This window comes from Macrobrachium nipponense, chromosome 5 (genome assembly GCF_015104395.2).
Source record: "Macrobrachium nipponense isolate FS-2020 chromosome 5, ASM1510439v2, whole genome shotgun sequence".
NCBI lineage: Eukaryota > Metazoa > Arthropoda > Malacostraca > Decapoda > Palaemonidae > Macrobrachium > Macrobrachium nipponense.
This window is the reverse complement of record NC_061107.1, coordinates 143,729,796-143,748,936: the sequence shown is the minus strand read 5'-3', so window position 1 is coordinate 143,748,936 and position 19,141 is coordinate 143,729,796. Positions and strand designations below refer to the sequence as shown.

Below are 19,141 nucleotides of genomic sequence, written 5' to 3'. Positions count from 1 at the left end.
CAAATGTTTTCTCAAGGTACTGCAATACACAGGGTTAAGGTCCTCCTTACTGTAAAGGTGTGTACAGGTAGAGCAGATATGGCACAGCTTGGTGAGGATAAAGGAATGGGAGGGTTGCTGCTGTTTGGTCTCAAATCCTGGTATCTATGAGAGATCAATACTTTGCCAGCTTTTGGGTGTGAGACCTGGCTGGGTATTGCATGAACTTCACTTACTCTTCACTCAGAAGCTAAGGTTAGAAGGAAGGCATACTGGGCTTTAGGGAATGGACCTATATTATTTAATAGAGTACTGTTATGCTTTAAAATGTGCACCAGCTTTATTAGCCAATAAAACACTCATCTATTTCAGTTAAAAATCGATTTAAAATGTTTAAGGTTGATGAAACTTCTATCATTTTCCATCATCTTTTATTTCTTTTTCGATATTTTATTTACATTATAATAAAAATTCTCACCTCATACATACCTAACTATTTTCAATAACAGACTATGTACTGCAACACCTACTTAGCAACAGATAATTCCTGTGGTTTCCCACCAATGTTTCCAAGGGTGGGAATGCTTGGAACTCTCCCTGTGTTCTGAAAGGAGGAAAAGATTATTTGCATCTGTTGCAGCCTCAACCTCAAAACCAAAGTTAATTTTAAAGACTAAATTTTGATATAGTAAATTTAATAATTATTAAATTTTTATAATAAAATTTTTTTTTATTAATTCAAAAAAATAAATATTAATATAAAATAAAATAATAAATTTTATATAAAAAAATTATTTTAATTAAAAATACATATAATTTTTTAATTTTTCAAAGTTATCTTATATATTATTAAATAAATATTTGATTTTTAATTTAAATTAACCCCCCCCACCAAAAAGAAAATTATTTAAATTACAAAATTTTAAGCCCCCCCGATGAGCGAGTCTACGTGCAGTATAATATGTCATTAAGATAAATATTCTATCAACAAGAGGATACTATAAGGCATGTTAGAAGCATTTTATATAAAATGTATTTAAAATGTACAAAAAAAACACAGAGTAATCTTAAATGTTTCAAAGTAAACACTGGGGAACTTATCTAAAATTTCACTCTTAAACATACCCATTAATAAGAATTGTAACATTATAACAACTTACACTGAAATGAATAAGTTTTGAGCATAAAACAAATTATTAACTTGGGATTAAGAACAGCCTATACACTAGTAATATTATTCTTTCCTCAAAGCTGCAATCAAATCTTTAGCTATATAAACATGGTATTGAATGAAACGCACATCTGAAGTACTGCCAAGTCATACGCATATCTAAGAACATAATTCTCACAAGAAATAAGCTCTGCAAACACAATAATGTGAATACCAAGCAAATAGTAATCAAAGTTGCCATTTTCTCATATACCAAGACAAAATGTTTAGAGTGGCTGCATTAGGTTTTCCCTATCACTGCTCTAAGGTAAGTGCTTGAATTGAAATACTTTAGTTCAACTAAACTTTTACGAAACAACTTACCAACTGTTCTGCACGTTTTTCCAAAATTCCAAATGAGAAATGGTTCATCTGCAAAAAGGAAAAAGCTCACATGAAACATGGCTAAAGAATAAAAAAACATTATGTTAGATCACCAGTGAACAGCTCCACCAACATAAAGACTGATGCTCTAGATCTATTCTGACTGATTATGACAAATAAAAGTAGGTATTTGCAATGTTAAACATTGCCCAAATTGCTTTCCAAAAGGTGTATCCATCATTATTCTCTCTCTCTCTCTCTCTCCTCTCTTCTCATCTTCTCTCTCTCTCTCTCTCTCTCTCCTTCTCATCTCTCTCTCAATCAGACAATTCTACAGCAAGAATAACTCTAGGAGATATTGATTTCCATATAAATTCAACTTCACTTTAGGTTTTCATCTGTGTATTAAAAGTTTAATTAAACAGTTCTGTTATTCACTAGTACATGCTCTAAAAAACATACTTCACTACATGTTCTCAGGTAATAAAGCACAAGTAGAATGATGAAAATATTGCCCATAAGTACTTACCATAAACCCCTTAGGAAGAGCTACACCCTGAAAACGTAAAAGCTCTCCACTGTCTACTTTCATGGGATGAACTGACACTATCGAAACTTTCCCCATGTGACAGGTGTTGCTTATGAGTGGTCCTCGGCTCATGTCAACAAAATCTCCAACTCGGTAAAGAACCACACTGTTACCTTTGATTAAACATGTTCCATGAAAATTAAAAACTGTTTATGAATAGTATAAAAATTCAATACGAAAGGCAATAATTAAAGTTTATACAAAACTAATTCCTCAAACTATCAAACAATAGGACAAGTCAAGAAAAATGTAGTACTTATGAATAACAAATTTGAAAAAACAACGCTGCACTTACCTTTTTCTCCATGGGCAGCTATATTTGGAACTTGAGCCCTTTTGTACTGATTGTCTGAGAACATCTCAAATGCTAATTTGGCATCAACCTCTAACCTCTCAAAAGGTAGTGCAGAAAGAGAAAGCTTGACCATTGCTCCTGACAATGTACGAAGTTCCTCCTAGAACAAAATACATTTGTTATAACTTGTTTGAATTCTAAGGAAATCTGATTATAATACAGCAATACAGACTTTGCATACAGCTGAATGAGGCTAAAAAAAAAGGGATTTTGACGTAAGGAAAAATCTATTTCTGGGCGATTGGCTCGTGTCGCCAGCGAAATATCCTTTAATCTATTATTTCTAGGGTAAATGTACTAACACATACCAGAGAATAAATAAAATAAAGAAAAGGTCAGTACAACTGACTCGCTCACCCTCCAAGAGGGTGTCGGTATGAAACACTATGGCGCGTGAGGACCACTACAACGAAACCGCTTGCCAATAGAAATCTCCCACTACAAAATCCCCACAGAGGGGAGCCGACCCACAAAGTGGGCAGCAACTACTACTACTCCATCCCATGCTGCCGACTGCTGCGCCTCTGGTGGCCATCCTGAAGTTAGCAGACAATCTTGAGCGATGGGATGGGTAGGGAGGGATTTCGCTGGCGACACAGGCCAATCGCCCAGAAATAGATTTTTCCTTACGTCAAAATCCCTTTTCTGGGCTCAGCTCGTGTCGCTGCGCGAAATCGTACCAGAGAAATAGCACAAGATTGTAAAGAAAATTCAAATAAACAAAAAGGGGTCTCAAATAAAAGATAACATAAAATGAAGGAATATATTGCTAATAAATATACTATACACAATGATACAAAACAGAAATATTACTTAAATTAAACTTAATGCTAATAATATTTCTTAAAAATAACTTAAAATTTTACATATATACAGGGCTTACATGGAATATATGTTGAAATCAGTATCGTGTGTAGATATGTACAGAGAACTCAAAAGCAATTATAACAATAACTTGAACAGAACAAACTTCAATAATAATAATATATGAAGGGAATGTATATGACTTAATATACAAAACCCGTAACCATTGTAAATAAGATGTGTCCCCTAGCATAAAAATAAGGGGATCACATCAAAGAGATCAATATATACAATCGATTGTGAGTGACCCTAAGCCAAAAAAATTAATAAGTGAACCTCCACAATATCACCATAAGAGCAGCTAAGACTCAAGGTAAACGTAGATGAACATGACAGGTATAGACGAACTGTTGGGTGAGACAGGTAGAAAGGAGGACTGGATCTTCTACTAAAGATTAAGCAGAGTCGGGGGAAACTATGTTACCCGCCGCAACTGCTGAAAATTTCAGAGCTTCCAAGGACTTTAAGTAATGACGCTTAATACTGTCGGCGATTTCCATCCAGTATATTTTTTCAACTCATCGAAATTCATATGTTGGAAATAGTTAATTGAGGTGGCTACTGCCCTGACATCATGTGCTTTTGGGAAAGAGTCAGGATTGGCTTGCTTAATAAAGTACAGGATCTGCTGCCTGATGCCTTTAATAGATAAAGTACCACCTTTTTGCTCTCTTAAAGAGAGGACCCGATGAGGAGAGGAGGTCCTGGACAGAAGGCTCGTAAGGTCGATACTGGGCAAAGAGATATATCTTGTGGAAGGGGTACAACCTTCCATGGTTCCCACCTCATCAAAGGATCTTCATTCTTTGCTATAAAACTACGTTCCGGAGAAAGTAGCACTTCCCTGTGGGTGGAAGAAATTGAATATGATCCGATCTTCTGGATAATGCCGACAGTTCTGAAATTCTAGCTCCTGAGGCCAAGCTTAATAAAAATAGCATTTTTCTTAAGAGCATTATAAATGAACATGTGTCATTATCAGTTTCTGAAGCCAGCTTTAGAACATCATTTAAGAACATGATACTGACGTAGGCCTTACAGAAGGTCTAAGTCTAGCACAAGCCTTGGAATAGACGAGAAGTAGGAGTCTGTCAAGTCTATGTTGAAACCAAATTGAAAAATCTTTTTCAAGGCTGACTTGTTTGTCGTAATGGTGCTAGCTGCTAAGCCTTTTTGTTTCAAATAAACGATCTGAAAAGGATATAGCTGAATTGATTGTCATGATTCTAATATCTGATTCTCTCAGGAAGGTTGCTAACTTTTGACAGCAGCATCATACTGTCTCAAAGTTGAATCTCTTTTATCAGATTCCCAAGAAGAGAATATTTTGAGGATCAATATTCGCATCTCTTTTAGCTGCAAACTTCATGAAATCCATAAAGTTAGGGTTTGAGAATTCCTGAGGAAGCGAACACAGTCTTCGTTTGCACTGACTGGGAGAGCCTGGGACTGGGAATTCGAAGAGGGCGAAGACCCAGTTCCAGAATTAGAGGGTACCAATTGCTCTTCGGCCAGTCTGGGGCTACTAGAGCCACTTTGACCCTTGAATGTCCTGAGTTTGTTCAGTACCTTCATGGAGAAGATTCACTGGAGGGAAGACATAAATCTTCTCCCAGTTGTTCCAGTCTATGGGCCAGGGCGTCCGTGGCATAAGCCAGAGGGTCCAGGTTGGGGGCCACATAAACATGGGAGTTTGTGGTTCGCTTGGGATGCGAAGAGATCCACTTGTAGGCCTGGAACTCTCTGAAGAATCCACTGGAACGAACTGCTGTCCAGTGACCATTCCGACTCCAGAGGCACTGATCGGGATAGAGCATCTGCTATGACGTTTCTCACTTCCGCTATATGGGTGGAGGAGAGGTGCCAACTGAACTTGTCCGCCAGGGAGAAGATGGCTACCATGACATGATTTAGATGACGTGATTTGGAGCCTCCCCTGTTTATACAATGGACTACCACTGCGCTGTCTAAGACTAGCTTTATGTGGGAGTACTTTGGCGGACGTAACCTTTTTAGAGTCAAGAACACTGCCATTGTTCCAGTACGTTTAGTGGAAACTGACGGAACTGAGGTGACCAAGTTCCCTGAACCTTCTTGAACTGAGAATATCCTCCCCAACCGCTTTAACGAAGCGTCTGTGTGGATGGTAATCCCCGGAGGAGGAAACTGAAGGGGTACTGATATTGATAAGTTCTTGACTTTTGCCCAAGGGCGTAGACGATTCCGTAGAATCTGAGGGACTGAGGATAATTTGTCCACCTGGACCTGACATTTGCTCGTGAGCGCCAGATTCTGGTTAGGTCTTTCAGTTTGGCTTTCATCAAGATGTTTGTCACTGATGCAAACTGGAGTGAACCCAGAATCCTTTCCTGGGTTCTTCTTGACGCAAGTTTGTGACTTAGAAATTGCTTTACTGACTTCGCTATTTCTTTCCTCTTGGCTGATGGAATCGACAGAGTATGGGAGGATAGATTCCATTGAATGCCCAGCCACTGAAAGTTTGACTCTGGAGTGAGTCTTGATTTGGTCCTGTTTATCTTGAAGCCTAGATATTCAGGAACTGAATTACTTTCAGTGTTGCTTTGTGGCATTCCTCGACTGTTGGAGCCCAGATTAGCCAATCGTCGAGATACGCTACTACCATAATCCCTTGCGATCTTAGTTGTTGAACTACCACTTCCGCCAACTTCGTGAACACCCTGGGTGCTAACGTTGAGCCCGAAAGGAACTACCTTGAAGGAGAATGCCTGATCTCCTATCTTGAAGCCAGATACGGACGGAAGTGCCTTGCAATAGGGATATGATAGTAAGCGTCTGTAAGATCGATAGAGGTGGTGACGCCCCACGGGGAAGTAAGGTCCGCACCTGCGAGATCGTGAGCATCTTGAACTTGTCGCAGCGAATGGCTAAGTTTAAGCGGGACAAGTCTAAGATTACCCTTCTTTTTTGTGAGCCTTTCTTTGGAACGCTGAACAAGCGCCCTTGAAACTTTAACCTGTTGACTCTCGCTATAGCTCCTTTCTGAAGGAGGTCCTCCGCATACTCCGTCAATTCTTTGGATGGAAGTTGGCGGAAAGGTCTGGGTGGGGGCGGGTTCGCCACCCAACTCCAACCCAGGCCTTTTGACACAATGCTTTGTGCCCATTTGCTGAAACTCCACCGGTGGCGGAAGTGAAACAGCCTCCCTCCTACCTGAAAGTCCTCATTGGTGTTGGTAGCCTCCGCGGCCTCCCCTGAAGTGTTTTCCTCTATTAAAGGACCCTCCCGATCCTCTCTGACGAAAGGATCGCTTACCTCTGCCTCCCTTACCCGAGCGGTCATACTTCTGGGAAGCCTGGCCCTCGAAGACTTGATTGAAGGCTGGGGAGAGAGCGTAAGAGGTGGAGGGTTGAGGCTGGGGGGAAATGACATAAATAGGCTGCGATTGAGCCTTGGAGGTAGAAGGTTGGGCTGCCTGCACCAACGGGACAGCCGGAACAGGCTGGGCAAAGTGTTGCTGTTTCTTTTGGTAAGGCTGGAAACGTCTGGGTTTCTTCTGAGCCTTACCTCTGACAGCTTGATCTTGGCGTCTCTTGGCCGTAAGACCCCAACGATCTTTAAGGCTTTGGTTAAGCCTCGTAGCCTCTGCCTGGACCTCCTTTACCATCGCATCTGGGAAGAGGTCTGCTCCCCAGATGTTCGATGCCAGCAACTTATTCGGTTCATGCCGAATAGTTGCTTCTTGAAGGACATGCTTCCGACAGTTTGTTCTGGCCGTGGCGAACTCGAACATGTCAGACTGCACCGTTTGAGTCAGTGACTTGGTGATCAGCTTAAAAAGTGGCTCAGAACCATAAGAAATGGTAGCCACCTCGGTCATGGCCATGGTATTGATAGACCTGGCCAACCTAGACTTGGCATCAAATTCTGCCTGAATGAGGCTATCTGGAAGTCTAGGCAGCTTCTCACCAAACTGCTCCATGCACAGTCTGGTTTGAGTTTGCCCCCGACAGAAAAAGTGTTGGGCAGGTCTTCCCACAACTCACCTGCTGAGGGAAGTAAAGGAGACGTAGGGTCCGCTTCTTTCAGCTGAGGCAATGAATCCCCCTTCTGGGCTGCTGGAATGGTAACCGTAGCAATCTTTGTCAAGAAAGGGAGCGGGGTACCCTCTTCCATTGTAAAGATTGTGAAAGGACTCTTAAACGGCTGTATTTTCGTGTTTGAACAGTCCATGTCCTCTAAACACCTGAGCCATTCTCTTTGAGCCTGGTCTCGTGAATAGAGGACTGTTTCTTTAGGTACCTTATCGTCTCGTGTCATGGCAGAGGCGGTGAGCCTGGCGTAGCCGATGAACGGAGGCTGAAGATCTTCCGGGTAGAACTCGAAGTCTTCAATCCTTCGAGTTCCACATTCCGGGATAGAAATAAGCCCGTCCTGGAAGGGGGCGTATGACGCTACTCTCCAAGGATTGTTCATACTGAACGGAGGTAGAGAGTCATACGGTGGCAATTGCGCTACCCCTGTGCCGAAGGGTGGGGGAGTAGCTAGCGGAGCTTGGCTCAGTCCGGCGATAATGTTGTCCTGGGAGTTGATCCTATCAGACAACCGGGAGAACATCTGTTCCATACTGGTTTTTAGAGACCCAACCAGATCGCCCATTTGTTGCAACAGGCCAGCGTTGGAATCCAAAGCCGGAGCTGCTGCGGAGGTGGACGGGTGGCTCTGAACAGGAACCAAAGGCAGTGGAACGGTTGACTCCGCTGGAGTGTGTGATCTCTCCCTGGAGGATCTACTCCTAGAGGATTTGGAGCCGGACCCGGAAGCTTTAGATCTCTCTGCTCCGGGGTTTTTAGCCGGAGACTTACGAGATGATGATGACGCCGACGCCGTCTTTTTAGACGACGACGACGTCTTAGTCAAGGTTTTAACTGCTTGTCCTTTGACCTTAGGTCTAACGGAAGCATCAGGAGAAGTATAAAGTTCGGCACCTGTAAAGCCTTGGAAGGAAGCTGGAGAGTTTGCCAGGAGTAGAAGATCCATGGCACCCAAGGGCAGCCCTTGGGCGTCCAACGTACTCACCTCGACCAACAGGTCGTCCACACCTGCCATCGGTTCAATGTTTAGATCTAACGTCGCGACTTCCGAGGAGATGTCCTGGCCTGGATCAGTCAACGAGGCAGCGAGCTGTTGTTGGATGAACGCAATAGTCGTGGGGCCGCCTCTGCTGGGTCGACGTAGCCCGTTGACTTGCCGCCGGGGAAGATCAGGACCGCCAACCTCTTCTCGAGAATGTAGGGCATACCCTTAGCGGCGTTCTTCCCAAAACCGCCGACCCAGGCCCGCAGGGTTGCCAGTGCGGTGTCCCTCACAGCCGGAGCCTGGAAGAGAGGGTATTTATTAGTTTTTAAGATTAAACTTAAAACTAAAACTAAATTAAAAGCTTAACTTAAAATTATAGGGGATGCGAAATCCCCTGTAAATTTATCTTAAGTTTAAGAAAGATTAGAATTTTTAAAACTTAAGAACTATAACGAAGTAGGGACTGGCTAACGGAGTTGGAAATACTTACCCCGTCTAAGAGCTGGCTCACCAGATCATAGCAGATAGTGCAGGTCTCGTGATACCAGACTTGGAGGTCCCCGTGCGGAGTCGCGCATGGAGCATGGGACCGGCAAACTTCATGTCCACAGGGGTCTTGAAGCATGGCGGTGCATCCCGGATGCTCACAGTTGGTGGTCTGTAAGTGAAAAGACACATGAGCATCTTAAAAGGTATCACTTACAGGCTAAAGGTCAAAAGAACTCCGCTGCATGCCGGAGCTCGGAAAAAATTTGGGCATAACCCCTCCCTTACCGCCTGAATAGGCTATAACCCCGGAGAGATCCGGTGTGGCAGGCAAGGGAGGGGGATGGTTTAAGGTAGCTTAAGATAAACTTACTTAGTTTAACAAAACTAATTCTTAAACCTATAAAAATCGAATGTACCGGACTAAGTCCAGTGCGTGGCGGAGCGTGTCGCGACCTCAGCGCGACGGAGAGGTTAGTAGAGACCAACTGTATGCCGCAGTCCACCCTGCGGGGTGAACTAGCATCTTTCCACTTGGATGCCGGAGCTCCGGTAGAAAAGGAGCCCCAGTAAGGTGGGAAAGGGCGAGAGGGCAAACAGACTCGCGCTAGCGACGGAGGGGGGGAAAGGCCAGTCCCCCCCCCCTTAGCCATCCGGCCGAACCGAGAAGCTGGAGAGGTCGAGTCCAGTCTGGGTCTGTCCCGTCCCCCTACTCCCTCCGCCTGGGGGGAGAGGGAGGCAGGCTCGGGTATGCGGAGCGAGCGTGGGCAGACCAACCCTCCCCCCGACTCTATGGAAGAGCGGGAGGAGGGAAGATGACTGGACAGGCGTCTGGCTGCTCCGTGATCACGTAGTGACCACGGAGCGGTAACAACGATACAATGAACAATAAGGCCTAGAATACACAACCGGCTGATCAGAGAGAAGCTATAGGGAAGCAACCGAACTGAAGAGCGGTAGCACATGGGCCCTATGGGCCATAACCTAGGCTAGGTGAAGCCAGACGCCTACACTAACATAAACATAATATAAAATAAATAATTCACTTGAAAGAAAGAAAACAAAATAGTAGGAGAAAAAATCCAGGAGTGTACGACTAACCCGAAAGAAAGTCTACCACTCAAAGCTAGCCGGGGCCGATACTAAGAGCTGTGGCTAGGGTCTGGATGGAAGAAGCCTACGTAAGGTGAAAAGACATGCATGCATGACATAAACCGCGTAGACTGTACCCTTAAAACAAATAGGATAACTAAAAATAGAGCGTACTAAAGTAAGGGAAGGTTCTGGGTATGGAAGACCAAGAACGAACCCGCCACGAGGCAGAACCATGCTGCCATGCTTCCGACCTAGAGCTCGTATTTATACCTAAAAAACGGCAAATACTGACTCAAGGACGGAAAAAACCAAATAGCAATAAACATTGAGTACTTAACTTAGCTGCTGCGATGGCTGCACGCTCCATGATGAGTAAATGCAATAATAAGGGCACAAAAACACAGAGCAAAAAAGGGCACGTGTATACGCTGTGCGCTAACTGAAAAGGATGGCCACCAGAGGCGCAGCAGTCGGCAGCATGGGATGGAGTAGTAGTAGTTGCTGCCCACTTTGTGGGTCGGCTCCCCTCTTGTGGGGATTTTGTAGTGGGAGATTTCTATTGGCAAGCGGTTCGTGGTAGTGGTCTCACTCGCCATAGTGTTCATACCGACACCCTCTTGGAGGGTGAGCGAGTCAGTTGTACTGACCTTTTCTTTATTTTATTTATTCTCTGGTATGTGTTAGTACATTTACCCTAGAAATAATAGATTAAAGGATATTTCGCGCAGCGACACGAGCTGAGCCCAGAAAAAGGACATATGGATATATGAACTGTGACTAAATGTACATGTAGGCTACCTTAATGTACATACAGTACATATAGGCTATTTGTCCAAAGATGAAAATAGTTTCTCTGCAAGAATTCTGTACATATTACACATTACAGTACACCATCCTAATTTCTTTTATCAAAATTATAGAGTATGCTTTTATAGTGATCATGGCCAAGTACATAATTAAAAACAAAGGAGCAGGAGGTTACTCTAAAACTCCAGAAAATATCAAGTAATTTATCTGCCCTAAATGCAAACCTATTATTTTTACTCAAGGAAATTATTTACAGTACAAGCTTACAACAGGTTATCAGTATTTTTATGGGTTAAAAAACATGTCCTGTTTTTGAGGCTCTGCATCATCCTATGAGATCTAACCAGCTGACTTGATAGGACCAATTATACCAATTTGCAATTGTTAACCCTTCAGATGTTGAATGTGCATAAGCATGCACATTTTACCCACACTGTTAAGTGCATATGAATATTTACGGACCACATCCTCTTCAGGCCTAAAATGGTCTTGTGACCTATAAATCCCTAGCCCCCTAAAAAAAGCATCTCTGACCCCACCTTTATCCAATTTTCCAAGTTGTCTTTTTGCAATTCATTGCTCAGTTAATAAGTATCTCGACAGCAAGACATGTGCATTCATGCTGTTGCTATATTCCTGACCAAGGCAATCCATTGTATTTATTTTGGTTAATATTATAATAAGAGTAATTTCATGTACTAAATAATAACTATAATGTCTATGGAACAAAATAATAGCACCATAGAAAGTTTTTTATTATTCAGGATGACCATCTGATACTTTCTCAGAAGCCAAACATAGAACCAAATGGAGCAAAGCAGCCCAAAATTTTATTTCAAACATCCCAGAATTTTATCAAATATCAAAGAAAGGTCATAATAAGAAAATCTGCCAAATATTTGGGCTTTCCGAAAGATCACGTATTGAATAAGCAGACTTCTACTGTACTTTAACAAATTAGAGGGTCAGAAAGAGTACTCTTAACCAATTTCTCCTTATTTGAAATGTATCTGTAAGTGTTACATTAAAATAAAGAATGTATGTACACATTCTGTAGAGTAATGCATGTTACCAAGAACCAGGCCATAGACCAAGGAAGTCATGCAGAAAGATTGACCAAGCACCCCAGTGTGTGAACACCTGGGAGCAGCAATATCTATGTCAGACAATAACATCAACAATGCCTGCTCGCTCTGGGAATCAGTTGACTCTCCCACGAGACGACATGTCCTACATGACTAACCTAGTTACGTATGTTAGTTCATCTGTCTGTATATTGAGCAGTGTTTGCTCTCCTATGATTTGTAAACGAATTGTATCTCAGACTTCACCTTCTTCTCTTAGCTTAAACATCTATTCAAAACCTTCTTTGCATCTGTCCAACGATGTAAGCTAGAAGAATATATCCTATATTTTGTACCATGTGTTTCCACGACTTAACCTCCACAACTGAAAGAAGCAATTGAAACGAAACTTAGAGAATATCTTCACAGTCAATGAAGACATACCTAAGAATGAATGGTGTTATACAAACTGACGTTTACGTTGCATCGCAAACGTCAGTTTGTATAACACCATTCATTCTTAAGTATGTCTTCATTGACTGTGAAGATATTCTCTAAGTTTCATTTCAATTGCTTCTTTCGGGTGTAGAGGTTAAGTCATGGAAACACATGGTACAAAATATAGGATATATTCTTCTAGCTTACATCGTTGGACAGATGCAAAGAAGGTTTTGAATAGATGTTTAAGCTACGAGAGGAAGATAAAGTCTGAGATACAGTTCGTTTACACATCATAGGAGAGCAAACACTGCTCAATATACAGACAGATGAACTAACATACGTAACTAGGTTAGTCACGTAGGCCACGTCGTCTCGTGGGAGAGTCAACTGATTCCCAGAACAGGCATTGTTGATGCTATTGTCCGACATAGATATTGCTGATCCCAGGTGTTAACACACTGGGGTGCTTGGTCAATCTTTCTGCATGACCTCCTTGGTCTATGGCCTGGTTCATGGTAACATGCATTACTCTACAGAATGTGTACATACATTCTTTATTTTAATGTAACACTTACATATCTATAACAACATCTAGAGTGAATTTCAATGACCTGGGCTAAGTGGGATGAGTCTGACACTGAGTTGTGGTAAAACACTAGCACATTCTAATGCTCTCAGGATCTAACACATTATCAATGATGAATGACATTCTGCCCATTACATACACTGTTTTCAAGAACCATGCCTTTCATAAGGGATCCTTGTTTTCTTCCTGACTGCAGTCACCAACAAAAAGCATTGAACTACAGATTTTTCAAAGTAAAAAATATATACAAAGATGCAACAAAACTCTTATGACACTATCACATCTGCAGTTGTCACTGTATAAATTGTGAGCAGGTGGATTACTTAACTCTTAAAATAAATGCTAATACAGTTTTCCTTGTTGTAGAAGTGGACTGACATAAGAAAGACAAAATAAGCTTGCTAATGATTATCTAGTCAAAGTGAAGCAACTCTAACAGGAAAAGTAGCACAGTATGGTTGGTCAAGAATTTGTTCCTACTCATCTCATTAAAAGTTCATCAATTTCACCTATCTTCTCTCATTTTCCACCATTTCAGATTCCTACCAGTTTACCATCCCAGGTCTTGGGACTTATCTTGTCATGCATCCCTAGATGAACAACTACTAAACTGCCAATAACAAAACTACAACAGAGTAACTCAAAAACCAAACCCCAAGTGGAAAGACACAAATAATTTAGATATACTAATACTCCATCCCGAGTACAGTAGCACCTCAATAAGTAGCAAATTCTGATAAGTAACAAAGACCCTCTTTTATAGTGTGCTTGAATATTTGCTAGATATCTTAAAATTAACAATTCTACATAGCTCCTAGCCTAAACTAACCTATACTTTACTCTAAACATTCAATTGAAGTGATTTACTTCAAAGGGCATGATATCTATCTAAAATAATAGCCATGTAAAAATAATGATAATAATAAAGCTCACAAGTATAGATATCCAACAAGTTGAAGTGTTACTTATTATTCTTTGCATGAAATATAATTTCAATTAATGAGCTCTACACCTTAGTTACCTTCCAGCAATGGTAGGCACTTAACTCTTGTATGGCAATGGCACTCAGTACAAGTTTAAACCAGTTTTAAAGTCATGTGTTTTATAGTGAAGTTCAGCTTCAAAATAAGGAAGGTGGCCGAGATTGGGGAATGCATCCCACTTTTGGAGCATCTCTCTTCCAAGAAGAGCAAAAATGTCATCAGACTTGGAAAATTTGTATTTGGTCAATACTTCAAGTTCAGGATACTGTAATAGGCTTAAGTAAGGCACTGGTTTGTATTTATAAATAATCAATTTTAGAAAAATGTTTTGCACATTTAGCTCAATATATCACGGTACTATACACTTTCTAAAGACAAATGACAAAAGCTATCATATACTAAGAGACTTTTTCAGACAGAGTAAACCAAGGAAATTACACAAATACTGTAGTTGAAATGCAGGTCAATAAAATCAAATTTAACTCCAATTAATTCACCCTATAATTTAAATTTTGTTCAATGTATGCTAAGACAAATTTTTAAAATTCAAATGTTTGCTCACAAAATGCAAGAGAATTTACTATGTATATTTTACTAACCTTTCTTGGCTCCCAACTAGGCATCTTCAGGTCAGCGTCATATACAAAACTTCCAGTACGTACTACAAAAAGTACAGATATATCTCAAGCAAACAGGACTGTCAAACACATAGCAATGGTATAAAGTCATCCACATATAGAAATAAATGGAAATATCAGTATTAATAAAAAATACACATACTGTAATAGCAAATTAAGAAATGAACTGAATTTGTGAACAGTTACTTAAATTCAAACTACACTGTAAAATTCCTGACTTACCATTGGGAGAAGGAAATGAACAGAGCTCAACATAAATGTCATCTTTGAAAATGGTTTCCAAAACACCACCCAGCATAATTGAGGCTGATCTCCAAAAAGCACGGTTGACATAATATGGATCAGGCTGTTGAAAGAGGAAAATCAAATGAAAAATAAACAGATAATCACAGGAGCAACCCTGACTTGTGCACATCTTTGTCTCATCATAAAAAAATAAAAAAATTATGATGAATAAAAAACATCTTAGGAAGAGCTGCTGCATATACACCACTTTTTATACCTAAACTCTTTTGAAGGATATTTATGAAAATAAAATTAATAAAAATCTCCCATAGTAAGATTGGTTAAGTGCATGTTTACAACAAACATAAACCTATATGCGAGGAGAATCTGTGACAACATAAATTTTATAAGAATTCAAAGCCTAATGCAATGGCAAAAAATAATACTGTTCCATATTTTCTGATGAGTTTAAAATATGAAGTACAATACTGATGTTATGAAACATATCAAATGAATGATGAAGAAAATGTAAATTTAATTATACTCAGAAACTACCTTTGGTCTGACTGCCATTCTAGTTGCAATAATAGAATCTCAGGTCAATCCAGTAACCAAAGCCTTATGTTGTAATGTGTTACTGTATATTTAAACTGCTTTTTCCCTTTCACTCTGTTTAGAATTATTTGCTCAAACGGTATCATAACAAGCATCAGCAACTCAATACAGTACAACAATTTTTCTAAGCCATACAATTATCTTTGCCTGCAGAAAAAATCCTTTTCACTGTACTCTACAAATCCTGGAATACGTACTACTCGCACGAGTTGTGGTAATAAATTTTCAGTGTCCCCAAAAATTTACATTTTTGTACATTCAACTTCCCTGTCAGATATATACTTAGCTTTAGACTCCGTCGTCCCCGACAGAAATTCAAATTTCGCGGCACACGCTACAGGTAGGTCAGGTGATCTACCGCCCTGCCGCTGGGTGGCAGGACTAGGAACCATTCTCGTTTTCTAATCAAATTTTCTCTGTCGCCGGTTCCGTCAACATCGTTGTTGGTTCCTCCTGACTTGATTTTCGTTTTTCATCGCCATTGATCTTCTGGACTGTCTGTTTTAGTGACGTATTGGATCGTTGGTTTGACATACGCTTTTGTGGACTGTTTACTGGATTTCGCTCTGGATTTTTCTAAGAATGTCTGACTCTAGTTATGTAATTAGAGTATGTGTGAATGAAGGTTGTAAGGTGAGGCTACCGAAAGCTTCGGTAGATCCTCACACTGTATGCAAGCGGTGTAGGGAGTATGAATGTTCTTTCACTAATACGTGTAAGGAATGTGAGAATTTGAGTGAGGACGGATGGAAGACTCTAACTTCCTACTTAAGGAAGTTAGAAAAGGATAGGGCTAGGAAAGCTTCCTCTAGAAGTTTGAGTAAGTCTCACTCTAACGAGCCAGTTAGTGTCGAGTTAACACCTATCCCACAAGTAATTGTTGCATCCTCACCCGTGATATCAGCTCCTTCTCCCTTCACAGATCCTGCAGATTCTTCTGTGGAAATTGCAGATTTGAAAACTGCGCTCAAAAGGATGGAGCTTAAAATGATAGCCCTTGAAGGTAAGCACAGTGCAGTGGAAAGTGATATCAGTGTACCCAGTGCAGTGGAGGGGGCGTCTGATCGGCTCTGCAATGCTCCCAGGCCTAGACCTCTTCCAAGCTCCCAGACCCAGAGGAGAAGGAATGTCGAAAGCCTTACGGAGGTTATGGAGGATCCCCATCGGTCAGGCGTCCCTTCGGCAGGATCTGTGTCGTCACAGACTGCCAGGGATCACCATTGTAAAGGCATCCTGAGAGAGTGCTTCTCTTCTTCTGATTCCTCGTCACACAGAAGAGGTTGGAGTTCGGATGATCAATCTCGTCCTCTGAAGAGGAGTTGGAAAGCGCCCGCATTGGATTCAAGCCCCGAACGCTTCCCAGAAGGTTCGCCGATGGATAGGAAGAGAGCCAAGAGAGCCTTGCATTCGCCTACTTTCGGCTGGGAATCTCATTCGTCCCCCGAACCTCCTTCTGTCGAAGAGAGGGAAGATTCTACGACAAGAATTCTCCTTAACATGCAGGAGCAAATCTCGTCCTTGGTGGGAGTACTCAAGAAGGATCCTCCTCGTAGGAAGGACTCCTCTCTTCCCATTAACCCTCTTACGCCGAAGCCCTAAAAATCAAAACCTCTCCCGTATGCCGGCGTCGGTTTGGAGTGAGCGCGGAAGCGGAAAAAATAATTTTTTCAAAAAATCACAGCGCGCTTAGTTTTGAAGATTAAGAGTTAATTTTTGGCTCATTTTTTTGTCATTGCCTGAAGTTTAGTATGCAATCATCAGAAATGAAAAATAATATCATTATCATATGTAAATAATGCGATATATGGTAGCAAAAAAAAAAAATTCATAGATAATTGTATTCAAATCACGCTGTGCAAAAAACGATCAAAGCTAACGAGTTACTTTTTTTTTTTTAATTTTACTCTAAATTTCAATCATTTTGATATATAATACATAGTAAAACAATAAAAGCAACACCGGAAAAATATTATCACAAAATTATGTACGAATTCGTAACGCGCGGACGTAAAAAAAATGTTATTTTAAAAAATTCACCGTAATTCTAAATATTGTTCTAGAGACTTCCAATTTGTTTCAAAATTAAGACAAATGATTGAATATTACGATACTGTAAGAGTTTTAGATTAGAATTGCAGATTTCGACCATTTCGGACGAGTTAAATTTGACCGAATGTCGAAAATTTTATATATATATTTTTTTATATGCAAATATTTCGGAGATGGAAAAAGCTACAACCTTCAATTATTTTTTATTGTATTTATCATGAATTTGCGCACATTTTGATATATGAAACTCTATAAAACGGCTAATATGAAAAGGAGCAAATATTAGGATAATGCGATGTATGTATTTCGGAGACTTGCGGCCGCGAATCGGCGCGCGGAGTGAAGGTAAATATATTTTTCAAAAATTCACCATAAATCACAATATTGTTCTAGAGACTTCAAATTTGTTTCAAAATGAAGAAAAATGATGGAATATTACTAGGCCATAAGAGTTTTAGCTTACAATTGCGTTTTTCAACTATTTCGGTAGAGTCAAATTTGACCGAACGTGGTTTTTTTTCTATTTATCGTGATTTATATGCAAATATTTCGAAAAAAGAGAAAAGCTACAACCTTCGATCATTTTTAGTTGTATTCTACATGAAATTGCGCACATTTTCATATATAAAACTTTATGTAACAGCTAATTTTAAATGGTGCAAACATTTCGACAATCGCACAAAAAAAATTCTGATTTTTTCGGAAGAGTTACCCCGCGGACATAAGGAAAATGTTTTGTTTTTTTTCATAAATTCACCATAAATCGAAATATTGTGCTAGAGACTTCCAAGTCGTTGCAAAATGAAGGTAAATTATTGAATATTACTAGAATATAAGCGTTTTAGCTTACAATTGCGTTTTTCGACCATTTTGGTAGAGTCAAAGTTGACCGAAAGTTGAAATTTTTGCACTTAACATTATTTATATGAAAATATTTCGAAACTGATAAAAGCTACAACCATGGGTTGTTTTTAGTTGTATTGTCCATGAAATTGCACACATTTCCATATATAAAACTTTATATAACGGCTAATTTTAAAATGGTGCAAACATTACCACAATCGCACGTATGATTTTTTCGGAAGAGTTACCGCGCGGACGTAAGGAAAAAGTTTTTTCATAAATTCACCATAAATCGAAATATTGTGCTAGAGACGTCCAATTTGTTGCAAAATGAAGGCAAATTATTGAATATTACTACAATAAAAGAATTTTAGCTTACAATTGCGTTTCTCGACCATTTCGGTAGAGTCAAAGTTGACCGAAGGTTGAAATTTTTGCACTTATCGTTATTTATATGAAAATATTTCAATACTGATAAAAGCTACAATCATGAGTATTTTTTTGTTGTATTTTCCATGAAATTGCACACATTTTCATATATAATACTTCATGTAAAGGATAATTTAAAATGGTGCAAAAATTATGTCAAAGTGACGAAATAATTTTTGAGATGTGTCACTGATACTTTTTAGTGCGATAAGAAAGAAATTCGCGCTTGCGCGCCTGCGTAGCGATTGTAAACAAAACAACGCCTTGATCCGTGAACTCCCAGCATCCCCAAAGGCTCGTGATTCAAAAGTTTTTGGCTGGTAGGCCTATAAGTATTTTTCCGCAAATTTTTAAAAAAACTTTTTTGAGCCGACGTATGATACGTCCAATTGGCATACGGGAGACATTTTGACTTGACGTTTAATACGTCCAATCGGCGTAAGAGGGTTAAGAGATCCCGGATCCTGGATGTACCGAGGCGCGAGGCGCTAACTCGACACG

At 40.2% G+C, this 19,141-nt stretch overlaps 1 protein-coding gene across 1 annotated transcript in view; it reads right to left on the bottom strand.

Annotated features, from left to right (window-relative positions):
• Window positions 1-409: 409 nt before the first annotated feature.
• LOC135215698 (large ribosomal subunit protein mL39-like) overlaps window positions 410-19,141 on the bottom strand; it is a 35,032-nt gene continuing 16,300 nt past the window's right edge. Inside the window, exons 4-9 of the mRNA XM_064250654.1 lie at window positions 14,702-14,825; window positions 14,441-14,502; window positions 2,398-2,557; window positions 2,043-2,215; window positions 1,514-1,561; window positions 410-583 (exon numbers count right to left, since the gene is read on the bottom strand). Coding sequence (XP_064106724.1) covers window positions 506-583; window positions 1,514-1,561; window positions 2,043-2,215; window positions 2,398-2,557; window positions 14,441-14,502; window positions 14,702-14,825 — 645 coding nt within the window. The 3' untranslated portion in view covers window positions 410-505. The remainder of the gene's footprint in view (window positions 584-1,513; window positions 1,562-2,042; window positions 2,216-2,397; window positions 2,558-14,440; window positions 14,503-14,701; window positions 14,826-19,141) is intronic.